At 43.4% G+C, this 14,843-nt stretch overlaps 2 protein-coding genes and 1 long non-coding RNA gene across 3 annotated transcripts; all 3 read right to left on the bottom strand.

Moving 5' to 3' along the window:
- Positions 1 to 2,823: 2,823 nt before the first annotated feature.
- LOC306821683 (natterin-3-like) lies at positions 2,824 to 4,036 on the bottom strand (the record flags this gene model as incomplete). Its single annotated transcript, XM_079340236.1, has 1 exon — positions 2,824 to 4,036. The coding sequence occupies one exon, from the start codon at positions 4,034 to 4,036 to the stop codon at positions 3,002 to 3,004; it is 1,035 nt and encodes a 344-aa protein (XP_079196362.1). The 3' UTR covers positions 2,824 to 3,001.
- An 8,055-nt stretch (positions 4,037 to 12,091) lies between these two features.
- Positions 12,092 to 13,034, bottom strand: LOC306821597 (natterin-4-like; the record flags this gene model as incomplete). The annotated part of the gene is made up of 2 exons (XM_079340117.1): positions 12,092 to 12,885; positions 13,031 to 13,034. 2 exons carry the CDS (start codon positions 13,032 to 13,034, stop codon positions 12,092 to 12,094), a joined length of 798 nt encoding a protein of 265 aa, XP_079196243.1.
- Positions 13,035 to 13,124: 90 nt separating this feature from the next.
- Positions 13,125 to 13,908, bottom strand: LOC306835965. The gene is made up of 3 exons (XR_013780719.1): positions 13,789 to 13,908; positions 13,499 to 13,589; positions 13,125 to 13,173 (listed from the first exon to the last, which is right to left on the bottom strand). It is a non-coding gene; the product is annotated as an uncharacterized lncRNA (long non-coding RNA).
- Positions 13,909 to 14,843: the final 935 nt, after the last annotated feature.

The raw sequence follows: 14,843 nt of genomic DNA, 5'->3' as shown, positions 1-14,843 counted from the left end.
CACTTAATGCTAATCACTGCTCCTTTATGTTGCTGAACACTTTAATGGCCCAGTCTGCATCTCTGCATTGACTGTTTAATGACTGTACTCACACCTCTGGCACTACCTCAAACACCTCTGTACATGCACATGTAACTAGTTTCTAGAAGGTCAGCACTTTGTTTCTAAGGCTCTTTAACTGTTTACAGGTCTCTTTTAATCAGCACGTGTTTTTCTCTCCTTCACAGGTTATGTACATTATGCTATATAAGTTTAAGTCTAATGCTAATGCTAACTGCACAGGTTATGTACATTATGCTATATAAGTTTAAGTCTAATGCTAATGCTAACTGCACAGGTTATGTACATTATGCTATATAAGTTTTAAGTCTAATCCTAATGCTAACTGCACAGGTTTAACCTGTAATTATATTTACTCTCAGTCACATAGGGGCTGCTAAATCTTGTTTGGGGGATTATTGTATACAGGGGGGAGGGGGGACAGCGGGTGTGTATTATAACTAATGTCTTGTGTCCTGCCTGTCTGTATACTGCTACTGGATGCCCTGAATTTCCCTCGGGATCAATAAAGTATCTATCTATCTATCTATCTATCTATCTATCTATCTATCTATCTATCTATCTATCTATCTATCTATCTATCTATCTATCTATCTATCTATCTATCTATCTATGGAAACATTTATTTCTTAAGTCCCAAGTTAACGAACTCCTTCACGCTTTAACATGCAAAAATATATTTACTGGCAAAAAGAAATAGCTGTATTAGTTCACTGCAAGTAAAACAGTGTGCATTATGTTCCCATGCATATGTCTTATGTGCAAATTCTTTATTTACAATTTTCAGTATAAAAATCGAAAACATGCTACATAGACCAACCAAGTGCAATAATTGCAACAATAATCAATCACTGCCTTTTTTGTATATTTTGCTTCCTCCATGCATATTTCTGGTATATTCCTTCCAATGGAAGAGTGTTCTATTATTGATGCTATATTATTCTGTATATTGTTACTTACAATACATTTTTTGTATTTTGTGTTACATTTTTGATCTTTATTTTGTACTATTATTGTATATGCTGCTGGAACCTAAATTTCCTGAGGGAGTCATCCCAAAGGATCAATAAAGTTTAGTCTAAGTCTAAGTCTAAGATATTTTAAGCATTGAGACTAAGTCAGTTTTCCATTTGCCTCTCACTTCATCAGTGACGTGAGGGTTCATGAGGTGTGAACATTATTACGCTCATGCATGATAAAACAGAAGCCGTAGAGCCGGACTTTATGAGGGTCATGTGCAGTAACCCCTGGAAACACACTTTACCAAGAGGCACGGAGTCAAGATGTGAATTAAACTACCAGCTAAACAAAACCCAGAATAATTCTTTTATTTTTACACAAGATCCACATCTGACATGGAAAATAACCAATCACAATTTAGGATTGTATTGTGTCAGCCTGACAGCTGAGGCTCAGGAAGGACGACTTTCAACCATAAGGTCGAAGGTTCTATTCCCAGCTCATGTTGCAACATGTCTATTGGGCCCCCATCTACACACACACACACACACACACACACACATAATAAGCCCCAACTGTTAACATTTCAGTAAACATTTACGTATTACATTATTATTTTTTATTTTGAAACAAGAGACGAACAGCTTCCGGTCTTAGTCTTTGTTCGTCTGACTTCACCCTCTCTCTCTCTCTCTCCCTCTCTCTCTCTCTCTCTCTCTCTCTCTCTCTCTCTCTCTCTCTCCCCCCCCCCCCCAGCTCACAGTAACCAGGTGGTCTGCATACATAAGATGGTTAACAGGCAGGTTAGCAGCCACTCATCCTGTCTCACAGCTTCTTGTTCTTCATGTAGACATGGTGACAGCATGTTTTGGTTAGCATACCAATAAACCAGGATGCTAATCCTGCTGTTGGGCTAGGGTTAGGGTTACCCTTTGACACCCTTTGACTTAATTACAAGAACAGCGCATGATGGTCAAAAACCTTGGAGGCATCAAGACCAGCCCCCCCCCCCCTTCACTGGCTCCCTGCAGATAGAGTCCATTTTAAGATTGTATTACTCAGGTTCTTGGTGTTTTGTCTTTGAATTCATGCAAATTGCAGTCACCTCCTTCACACTGTCAACCCTGCACACAAACATTGGAAACGTTGGTGTTTAAGTGTTGGACATTGGTGACAAGGAAACAACGAATCATATGGGCTTAAATATAAATGACTCGGTCCGTCAAGACTCATGACCAGCTTGTTCAGACCACAACAGTCCACATTAATACCAACCCAGAAACCCTCCAGACTGTGTGTGCCGTCCCACAGGAGAGAGAGGAAGCCCATCTTCAATCAATAGATAGGTGGGCGGAGTCTCCTGCAGCCGGCATATCACCACCAACCACCAGAGGGAGCCAAAACTCTGAAACATAAAAGAGCAACAACAGGACCAACAAACGCTCTCATGTAAACTTTCTGACCCAGAGAAGGAGGAGCATGTGGATGAAGTGAAGGTTAGAAAACACATATCGGTAGTTTGCTGCAGCAGGAGGCTCACAAACTAAAGACAAATCTCAGAATGACATGTTGCTGCCAAAACATCCACCGTTCATCATTATGAGAATATCTGTTTGTTTACTGGACCCACACTGATTTATTTATCTATGAACAGAGAGCTCACATCAGTCAGCGTCTTCGTCTATGTGTGTGTGTGTGTATATACATATATACCTTATTAATCCCTGAGGGGAAATGCAAATGTTGCACTTTAAACCCTTTAGTCAAACTCTTCAACATCCAAACAAAAGACAAAACTCTGAGTGGATTTTAAAATGCTGTGATTCTTTAATCAAGTTTAAATGATTCATCAAGGTGCATGTACACAGATCTATAATCATGTTCAGTTCATCAGACTGCCTTTATGTATATTGTTATAAAGTGGAAGTTAATAAAACATGCAGATAAATCATTTTTCAAACATGATGGTGGACTTTACATTTCATGCACATGGAGGAGAGTTCTTTACTAGCTGACATCTATCGAGCAACACCTCAATTTTAGCCACCTGAGCACTTTTGTACGTCCCAGTGAAGAACATGGTGTGGATCTCGCCGTTTCCATAGGTGCGTCTGAGGCGTGCAGTGAACGGGATGGTGAGCTTGTTCTTATATCGAATCATATTAAGAGAGCAGGATTTGTTAGGAGGGACTTTGAGCTGCACAGAAACTACATCAGTGACCGATTCTGTCACTGGGGTTTCCTCAGTGAGCTGGAATGTTCTTTCGAGGCCGACTTCAATCTTTTCTTCAACAATGAAGGGGACGCCAACTGTGAAGGTTGTCTTAACCCCGGTTGTGATAGAAAAACCAAAGTCCCATTTTTGAGCCACCTCGTACGTCTTTGAGAGAGAGTCTGTTCTCTCCACTGGGTGGCATTGAAGGTTCTTGATTATGGACACACGGATGATCTCTGGAGGATATATGGTCATTTCTGATCCACTAGTGATGTATCTGACATTGTCAATCTGCTGGCTGACTATATTCTCACTCATGGTCAGGACCTGGTAGTCCTTGAACGTACGCTCAGAACCCTTCCAAGGCAAGTAGAAGAGCTTCTTCTTAGTATCAACCTTACCAAGTCCATATTGGTTCTTGCCTACATGTATGTTCTCTGCAGGGCAGGTTCTCACTGAGTTCTTGGGCACTGAACCACGTGAACCATCCTTCCACTCCAGGATCTCAAAGTTGTTTTTGTTCACCAGGATCTCAAACGGAATACCAGCATGTTCTTTCTTTGCGTCGGCATAGTGACAGAAAGAACCCTTAGTGGGGGTATAAAAACCAGCGTGACACTTGTATTTGCAGACGTAATCAGTGCGACCAACATCATCATTATAAATGGAAACTGCATTGTTTGGTAGAGAGTTTTTCCAGGTCACCCATTTCATGAAAGATTCTCCCTCCGACAGGCTGGGGGAGGATTGAACCTCCCTCTTCTGTCTGACCGGAGTCAGAGGCAGAAAATGAGGATTCATTCCCAATGATGGGTTCACAGTGATGTTCGGACCGCCATTTAGATCTGACTCTATGAAGGAGACAGGAGAGAGAAAATGAAGCAGCACTTTACTTTAGTACACAAAGAAACAAAGAGTGAGAAGTTAGTTTCCAATCTGACCTCGACCCACTCTCTCTCCTCTCAGCACTTCCTGCTTTCCTATCTTATAAAGACCCCTGCACTATTATCTTATATTTAGTATTGTATATATTAGTCTTATAATTACCCGTTTATATTTTAGCTAACTGTTATTATTTCATGTTTACTTTGTAAAGCGAGAGCACAGAGTTAAATTCCTTGTGTGTTAAATCTACCTGGCCGATAGAATCAGCTGACTGTGATTCTCGTTAATGTTTACCTGTTGTCCACTCTGTGCTGCTCCTGACGTCGAGAGGACCGGCTGAAGACAGAGCTGCCAGAGCCGACAGCAACAACACGACCGACTTCATCTGGAGAGGAGACAAACACCAGAGTCCTCGTTAGTAAGCAGAAGGTTTACGTCACATGAACGTGACTCTGGAACGACACTGTTTTTAACACAGACAAGTTTGACCTCTTTAAAGGATCAATCATCGTTTCACTTGTTTAAATACTGGAGTCCCACAGAGCTGCGTCTTCTCTCCTTTCTGCCACATTGAACATCCTCACCTTTAACATCATTTATGGTTCAAGTTTGTCACAGAGAAACAGACAGCATCAAAATCCAACTTTTAAAACTTTACATGCAAGCAGCAGAAAGGAAAGCTTCACCGCTCGGTTCAGCTCAGAGGAGATTCTAGAGACTGTTGGGGCCTCTGGCACATCTGGAAGAGCCTGCAATCTTTATTTACCATCATGTCTGCCATGGTCCTGATGCTGTTTCCTTCTCCTGTTTTCTCTCCTGTGCACAGATAACTCCTCTCATGCAGGTGATGCTTAGCGAGGCAAAGGGCCCCCCTACCTGTCTGGGGCCCCAAGCAGTTGTCTGCCCCTGTACTCCCTTGAGATACAGATTCACTAATCCAACCAACACTTACTTATCTTGAGGAAACAAGAAAAAGTACTCACCATCTCTGTGTTCATCATTTGATGCAGCTCTGCTCACCTTCAGGTTTATATGTCAAGGGGTAATCAGACGCAGGTGAGACTAACGAGACAGGTGAGGAACATCAGGGTAATCAGGAAGGCGGGAAACACAAGGAACAAAAGGACACAAGACCAGGGGCCTTTCTCAGTTCCCTTATTTGCACCGAGTGTCCTCCGAGTTGTCTCCTCCACTTGCGTCTTAGTCCCGCCCACCAGAGATGCACGGAGGAAACGAAGCCGAGGAGAGAGGACAGAGGAAATCAGCTTTAAGACACATGAGACGTCGTTTCCTCGACAGCGTCACATGACGCGACATCAGCTGATCACGTACAGCTGTCAATCAGCCGAACAGCTGTTTATGTCCACACACACACGCACTGTATTATTTCTCATCAAACACACACAGTTACAGTGTTTAGTGTCTTTACCTGATAAAAAAAACACCTGAAGAACAACCTGCAGTCTGTTTCAAACCAAAAGGACAGTTTCTACTGACTAAAAGATTTCATTTTGAATTGTCTATAATTATTTATTATTAAACAGTTTGGACTTAACCTAGCCTGTATTTAGACAACCAACTCTGTATTTTATAAACAGATATTTATGTGTCAGTATACTGAAAATGATTGATTAGAATCTAAATGATGAAACGTTCAGAAGATAAGTGAGAATATAAAACGGACTCCTCTTCATCAGACTCTTTTTAATCCCAGCTCATCACAGAGCGACTCTTTACAAACTCACTGATGTTCATCATCTGTTTAAATGTCCCACGCTCCGTTTAGCCTCTTTTTAATCTCCCTCTTTTCTCCCCTATTAAACTCTGTTTCACTGAAGTCTGATCCTGTGCAGCGTCCAATCAGTGAGTGATATACGAGAAGGGGGCGTGTCTGTCAGTGAAAAGACTTCCGTGAAGTCAGCTCTCGTGTCTCCTCGGTCATTGCTCCTCGGATCAGCCTCCTCGCTCCTCGATCCTCTCTCCTCCGTTCGCTATTAGAGCTTTGGGACGATCCTCAACATGGCGGCGTTGGAACTACTTCCGGTTCGGCCGAGGACCGAGGACCGAGGAGACTGCAAATAAGAAAAGTGAGACGTACCCCAGAACACTGAAGACAAGTACAAAGTACAACTTAACCAAAACCAGATATACAAAATAAAACAGGAAACACTAAAGACTAGACTTAAAACACAAGACAGGAAATAAACTAACAGGCAACATAGAAGAACACAAGAATACAGGAAAACACACTAGGAACATAGATACACAGAACACAAGGGAAATAATGAAAACTAAAACAGGATTAAATACCGAACAAAACCAAACCATGACATAACCAACAAGACAGACGAGCTGGCTGCTCTCATGAGGAACAACCGGACATTTAGAGAGTGCAGTTTAATGTGCCTCACAGAAACCTGGCTAACTCAAAACACCCCAGACGCTAACGTAGATCTACCGGGCTTCACTACAGTGAGAGCGGACAGAGACACGAAACGCAGCGGCAAACGGAAAGGAGGAGGACTCTCGCTGTTTATTGACAGATGGTGCCACCATGGACATGTTACTGTGAAGGAGGCAACGTGCAGCAAAGACATCGAGCTGCTGGCGGTAGGTCTCCGTCCTTACTACATGCCCAGGGAGTTCTCCCACGCCATTGTTGTTGTTGTTTACATCCCTCCGTGAGCACACGTCGAGACTGCGTGTGACGTCATCCACTCTAACATCTCGAGATTACAAACGCTGCACCCTGATGCTTTCATTGCCATCTCAGGGGACTTTAACCATGTTACATTGAACTCCACACTACCGGACTTTCACCAGTTTGTAAGCTGTCCTACCAGGAAGAACAGGACAATAGACCTCCTGTATGCAAACGTGAAGGACGCCTACACTGCCACCCCCTTACCACCTCTGGGTAAGTCCGATCACAACCTGGTCCTACTCAAGCCACAGTACAAGACTAAGATCCAGAGACAACCGATAACTACTCGCACCTTCAGAAAGTGGTCTCCTGAGGCAGAGGAGGCTCTCAGAGATTGTTTTGAGACCACTGACTGGAGTGCCCTGCAAGAGACTCATGGTAAGGACATTGAGGGGGTCACACACTGCACAACTGACTACATGAACTTCTGTATGGACGTTGTGGTTCCCACTAAAACTGTGCGCTGCTTCCCGAACAACAAGCCCTGGATCACCAGCGATGTCAAGGAGATCCTTAACAGGAAGAAAAGGGCATTCAAGGAGGGAGACCAGGCAGAGCTGAAGCGTGTGCAGGGGGAACTCAAGGTCAGACTCCGAGAGGCAAAGGAGGAGTACAGAAGGAAGGTAGAGCAGAAGCTGCAGCTGAACAACATGAGGGAGGTCTGGGAGGGCATGAAAACCATCACAGGCTGCAAGAAGAAAAACAACAATGCAGAAGACAGTGCCTGTCCCCCCAGCACCCCTCTACACACCCCCTCCCTCCCTCTCACTCCACCCAACACCTCCACCAGGACAAACACAATCTCCAGAGACAATCCATCCCCCCACCCCCCCACCATCACCAGAGACCAGGTGAGCAAGGAGCTGAAGAGACTCCGCTCCAGGAAGGCAGCAGGCCCGGACAAGGTGTGTCCCAGGATGCTAAAGGCCTGCTCTGCTGAGCTGGGGGAGCCACTTCAGCACGTCTTCAACATGAGCCTGCGGCTCGGGAAGGTTCCTGTGCTCTGGAAGACCTCGCCTCACCCCGGTCCCCAAGAAGAAAAACCCCAGTGAGCCAGGCGACTTCAGACCAATCACTCTGACATCCCACGTTATAAAGACCTTTGAACGGCTGCTGCTCCAACACCTCAGACCCCAGGTCCAACACGCACAGGATCCCCTGCAGTTTGCATACCAGGCAAAGGTGGGCGTGGACGATGCCATCCTCTATCTTCTACACAGGGCTTTCTCTCGTCTGGACAAAGGGAGCAGCGTGATGAGAATCATGTTCTTTGATTTTTCAAAGAAAGACAATTCAGTGGTGTGCTGGGGACGAAGCTGCAAGAAGAGGGACGCAGCACGCCTGGACAGACTGGTGAGGAGGGCTGGCTCTGTGCTGGGTACAGAGCTGGACTCACTGGTGACAGTGGTAGAGAGGAGGTCTCTGGACAAAATGCTCTCCATCATGGACAACACACACCACCCTCTGCACAGCAGCTTCACCGGTCAGAGGAGCATGTTCAGTGACAGACTGCTGTCACAGTCGTGCTCCACGGACAGACTCAAGAACTCTTTTGTCCCCCTATAGGCCATCAGACTGTACAACACTTCACTGTCACAGCAGGGAAGAAGCACACGGTGAACCCTGGACTCTTTTTTCACTTTTTTTCTCACTGCTCATCTGCACTGCTGACCTCAGAGTCAGCCCCCAGTTGGACACTTTAATGCATATTGATAGTCACCTTACTGAGCACAGGTCACTTTAATGATAATCACTCTAATCATGTCTGGTTTCATCCTACTGTTGTGTTATGCTACATCTATAATGGTTGACATGATCACCCTAACTAGGTCAAGTTTTACTCTATTGTCTTCAACACTTAATGCTAATCTGCTCCTCAATAGTTGGGTACTTTAATGATAATCACCCTAATCACTCCTGGTTTCACCTTATTGTTTTGGACACTTAATGCTAATCACTGCTCCTTTATGTTGCTGAGCACTTTAATGGCCCAGTCTGCATCGCTGCATTGACTGTTTAATGACTGTACTCACACCTCTGGCACTACCTCAAACACCTCTGTACATGCACATGTAAGTAGTTTCTAGAAGGTCAGCACTTTGTTTCTAAGGCTCTTTAACTGTTTACAAGTCTCTTTTAATCAGCACGTGATTTTCTCTCCTTCACAGGTTATGTACATTATGCTATATAAGTTTAAGTCTAATGCTGATGCTAACTGCACAGGTTTAACTTGTAATTATGTTTACTCTTAGTCTCATAGGGGCTGCTAAATCTTGTTTGGGGGATTATTGTATACAGGGGGGAGGGGGGACAGCGGGTGTGTATTATAACTAATGTCTTGTGTCCTGCCTGTCTGTATACTGCTACTGGATGCCCTGAATTTCCCTCGGGATCAATAAAGTATCTATCTATCTATCTATCTATCTATCTATCTATCTATCTATCTATCTATCTATCTATCTATCTATCTATCTATCTATCTATCTATCTATCTATCTATCTATCTATCTATCTATCTATCTATCTATCTATCTATCTATCTATCTATACATCTATCTATCTATACATCTATCTATCTATCTATCTATCTATGGAAACATTTATTTCTTAAGTCCCAAGTTAACAAACTCCTTCACGCTTTAACATGCAAAAATATATTTACTGGCAAAAAGAAATAGCTGTATTAGTTCACTGCAAGTACAACAGTGTGCATTATGTTCCCATGCATATGTCTTATGTGTAAATTCTTTATTTACAATTTTCAGTATAAAAATCGAAAACATGCTACATAGACCAACCAAGTGCAATAATTGCAACAATAATCAATCACTGCCTTTTCTTTTTTTGTATATTTTGCTTCCTCCATGCCTATTTCTGGTATATTCCTTCCAATGGAAGAGTGTTCTATTATTGATGCTATATTATTCTGTATATTGTTACTTACAATACATTTTTTGTATTTTGTGTTACATTTTTGATCTTTATTTTGTACTATTATTGTATATGCTGCTGGAACCTAAATTTCCTGAGGGAGTCATCCCAAAGGATCAATAAAGTTTAGTCTAAGTCTAAGTCTAAGATATTTTAAGCATTGAGACTAAGTCAGTTTTCCATTTGCCTCTCACTTCATCAGTGACGTGAGGGTTCATGAGGTGTGAACATTATTACGCTCATGCATGATAAAACAGAAGCCGTAGAGCCGGACTTTATGAGGGTCATGTGCAGTAACCCCTGGAAACACACTTTACCAAGAGGCACGGAGTCAAGATGTGAATTAAACTACCAGCTAAACAAAACCCAGAATAATTCTTTTATTTTTACACAAGATCCACATCTGACATGGAAAACAACCAATCACAGTTTAGGATTGTATTGTGTCAGCCTGACAGCTGAGGCTCAGGAAGGACGACTTTCAACCATAAGGTCGAAGGTTCTATTCCCAGCTCATGTTGCAACATGTCCATTGGGCCATCATCTACACACACACACACACACACACACACACACACACACAATAAGCCCCAACTGTTAACATTTCAGTAAACATTTACGTATTACATTATTATTTTTTATTTTGAAACAAGAGACGAACAGCTTCCGGTCTTAGTCTTTGTTCGTCTGACTTCACCCTCTCTCTCTCTCTCTCTCTCTCTCTCTCTCCCCCCCCCCTGGCCAAGAAGTCCCAGCAGCGCCTCGACTTCCTCCGTAAGCTGAAGAGAGCACGAGCATCCCCACCCATCATGTGCTCCTTCTACAGAGGCACCATGGAGAGCATCCCCACCCATCATGTGCTCCTTCTACAGAGGCACCATGGAGAGCATCCTGACCCATCATGTGCTCCTTCTACAGAGGCACCATGGAGAGCATCCTGACCCATCATGTGCTCCTTCTACAGAGGCACCATGGAGAGCATCCTGACCAGCTGCATCACTGTGTGGCTGGAGGGACCCTGCAGCGCACAGTGAAGGCGGATGAACGGATCATCGGTGTCCCGCTCCCCTCTCTTCTGGACCTCTACGGCACCCGCCTCACCCGCAAAGCAACCTGCATTGTGAGTGAGCCCACCCCCCCCCTCACACAGCCTCTTCAGCCTCCTGCCATCGGGGAGACGGTACCGCAGCCTGCGGGCCGGCTCTACCAGACTGAGAAACAGCTTCTTCCGCCAAGCTGTCAGGAAGCTGAACTCTCTCCCCTCTCTTCCCTCCCCTCCCTCCCCTCCCTCCCCTCTCTTCCCTCCCCTCTCTTCCCTCCCCTCCCTCCCCTCTCTTCCCTCCCCTCCCTCCCCTCCCTCCCCTCTGCCCCCATGAACACTGAACACTGGAACCTCCTCCTGTTTGAACATTGAAACAGAACCCTGGTCACTTATTGCACATTGCACGCATGCACAAGTTCACTTTTCTTATAATCTGGTTCTATACTCCATTTTATTTAACTTAATACTTTTGCACAGTTAGGTTTATTAATGTCAATATTATTTATCTTTTTACATCTTTTTTACCTCTTTTTACCTTGTTTTATTTTATTTACCTTTGTCTTTCTACATTGCACCGTGGGGAGGGGGGAAATGTAATTTCGATTTCACTGTATGTCTGACATATTTTGGAATTGACAAATAAAGAACCTTGAACCTTGAACCTTGAAGCAGCCGGCATATCACCACCAACCACCAGAGGGAGCCAAAACTCTGAAACATAAAAGAGCAACAACAGGACCAACAAACGCTCTCATGTAAACTTTCTGACCCAGAGAAAGAGGAGCATGTGGATGAAGTGAAGGTTAGAAAACACATATCGGTAGTTTGCTGCAGCAGGAGGCTCACAAACTAAAGACAAATCTCAGAATGACATGTTGCTGCCAAAACATCCACCGTTCATCATTACGAGAATATCTGTAATGTTTGTTTACTGGACCCACACTGATTTATTTATCTATGAACAGAGAGCTCACATCACATCATATATATATATATATATATATATATATATATATATATATATATATTATTAATCCCTGAGGGGAAATGCAAATGTTGCACTTTAAACCCTTTAGTCAAACTCTTCAACATCCAAACAAAAGACAAAACTCTGAGTGGATTTTAAAATGCTGTGATTCTTTAATCAAGTTTAAATGATTCATCAAGGTGCATGTACACAGATCTATAATCATGTTCAGTTCATCAGACTGCCTTTATGTATATTGTTATAAAGTGGAAGTTAATAAAACATGCAGATAAATCATTTTTCAAACATGATGGTGGACTTTACATTTCATGCACATGGCTGAGGGTTCTCTACTAGCTGACAGCTATCGAGCAACACCTCCATTTTAGCCACCTGAACACTTTTGTACGTCCCAGAGAAGAACATGGTGCGGATCTCGCCGTTTCCATAGGTGCGTCTGAGGCGTGCAGTGAACGGGATGGTGAGCTTCTTCTTATATCGAATCATATTAAGAGAGCAGGATTTGCTAGGAGGGACTTTGAGCTGCACAGAAACAGTATCAGTGACCGATTCTGTCACCGTGGTTTCCTTAGTGAGCTGTAATGTTGTTTCGAGGCCGACTTCAATCTTTTCTTCAACAATTAAGGGGACGCCAACTGTGAAGGTTGTCTTAACCCCGGTTGTGATAGAAAAACCAAAGTCCCACGTTTGAGCCACCTCGTACGTCTTTGTGACAGTGTCTGTTCTCTCCACTGGGTGGCATTGAAGGTTTTTGATTGTGGACTCACGGATGATCTCTGGGGGATATTTGGTAATTTCTGATCCATTGGTGATGTATCTGACATTGTCAATCTGCTGGCTGACTATATTCTTATTCACGGTCAGGACCTGGTGGTCAAAGTACTCATACGCATAACCCTCCCAAGGCAAGTAGAAGAGCTTCTTGTCAGTATCAACCTTACCAAGTCCATATTGGTTCTTGCCTACATGTATGTTCTCTACAGGGCAGGTTCTCACTGAGTTCTTGGGCACTGAACCACGTGAAGCATCCTTCCACTCCAGGACCTCAAAGCTGTCTTTGTTCACCAGGATCTCAAACGGGAAACCAGCATGTTCTTCCCCTTCGTTGGCATAGTAACAGAAAGAACCCTTAGTGGGGGTATAAAAACCAGCGTGACATTTGTATTTGCAGACGTAATCAGTGCGACCAACATCATCATTATAAATGGAAACTGCATTGTTTGGTAGAGAGTTTTTCCAGGTCACCCATTCCAGGAAAGATTCTCCCTCCGACAGGCCGGGGGAGGATTGAACCTCCTTCTGCTGTCTGAACTGATTCGTCTGAAGACGAGGATTCGATCCCAATGATACGTTCACTGTGATGTTCGGACTGCCATTTAGATCTGACTCTATGAAGGAGACAGGAGAGAGAAAAGGAAGCAGCACTTTACTTTAGTACACAAAGAAACAAAGACTGAGAAGTTACTTTCCAATCTGACCTCGACCCACTCTCTCTCCTCTCAGCACTTCCTGCTTTCCTATCTTATAAAGACCCATGCACTATTATCTTATATTTAGTATTGTATATATTAGTCTTATAATTACCTGTTTATATTTTAGCTAACTGTTATTTAATGTTTACTTTGTAAAGCGAGAGCACAGAGTTAAATTCCTTGTGTGTTAAATCTACCTGGCCGATAGAATCAGCTGATTGTGATTCTCGTTAATGTTTACCTGTTGTCCACTCTGTGCTGCTCCTGACGTCGAGAGGACCGGCTGAAGACAGAGCCGCCAGAGCCGACAGCAACAACACGACCGACTTCATCTGGAGAGGAGACAAACACCAGAGTCGTCGTTAGTAAGCAGAAGGTTTACGTCACATGAACGTAACTCTGGCATGACACTGTTTTTAACACAGACAAGTTTGACCTCTTTAAAGGATCAATCATCGTTTCACTTGTTTAAATACTGGAGTCCCACAGAGCTGCGTCTTCTCTCCTTTCTGCAATATTGAACATCCTCACCTTGAACATCATTTATGGTTCAAGTTTGTCACAGAGAAACAGACAGCATCAAAATCCAACTTTTAAAACTTTACATGCAAGCAGCAGAAAGGAAAGCTTCACCGCTCGGTTCAGCTCAGAGGAGATTCTAGAGACTGTTGGGGCCTCTGGCACATCTGGAAGAGCCTGCAATCTTTATTTACCATCATGTCTGCCATGGTCCTGATGCTGTTTCCTTCTCCTGTTTTCTCTCCTGTGCACAGATAATTCCTCTCATGCAGGTGATGCTTAGCGAGGCAAGGGGCCCCCCTACCTGTCTGGGGCCCCAAGCAGTTGTCTGCCCCTGTACTCCCTTGAGATACAGATTCACTAATCCAACCAACACTTACTTATCTTGAGGAAACAAGAAAAAGTACTCACCATCTCTGTGTTCATCATTTGATGCAGCTCTGCTCACCTTCAGGTTTATATGAAGAAGCTGAATGACGCACAAAGTTGTTGAGCCGATCTTAAATACACTTACTCTTGGCATGACTCAAACAGTTTCTAAGTGGCTCAACAGATTTTTTATGAAGGCTCCAAGGAAGTGTCATTTTGTTTGCTTTCTCAACATCTTACTCCTCCCTCTGTTTACAGAAGTCAACAGTACAAAGTCATTACACACTCCTGGTGTGAGGCTTGTTTGCGTATGAATGTGTAATAGGTTTTCACTGGAAATGTAGTATTTCAATGCTTGTATTATGTTAAGGGTCAATTTGACCCATTTCAGTTTTTGTGTTGCTTAAATGATCAATCAATCAATCAATCAATCAATCAATCTTTATTTATATAGCGTCAATTCATAACAGGCGTTATCTCCAGACACTTTACAAAAGCAGGTAAAGGACCTTACTGTTTGTCTGTTAACATTAACAAAAGAGCAGGTAACAAGACCATGCTCATTGTTATGTTTACATAAAGCAGGTAAAGGACCTTACTGATGGCTATATTACAAGAGCCCAGCTTAATCCGTCATAGAAGAACAAACTTCCTTTTAACAGGCAGAAATCTTCAGCAGACCCGGATCATGATAAACA

This window comes from Symphodus melops, assembly GCF_947650265.1.
Source record: "Symphodus melops genome assembly, chromosome: 1".
In the NCBI taxonomy this organism is placed as follows: domain Eukaryota; kingdom Metazoa; phylum Chordata; class Actinopteri; order Labriformes; family Labridae; genus Symphodus; species Symphodus melops.
This window is presented reverse-complemented; position numbering and strand designations above follow the sequence as displayed.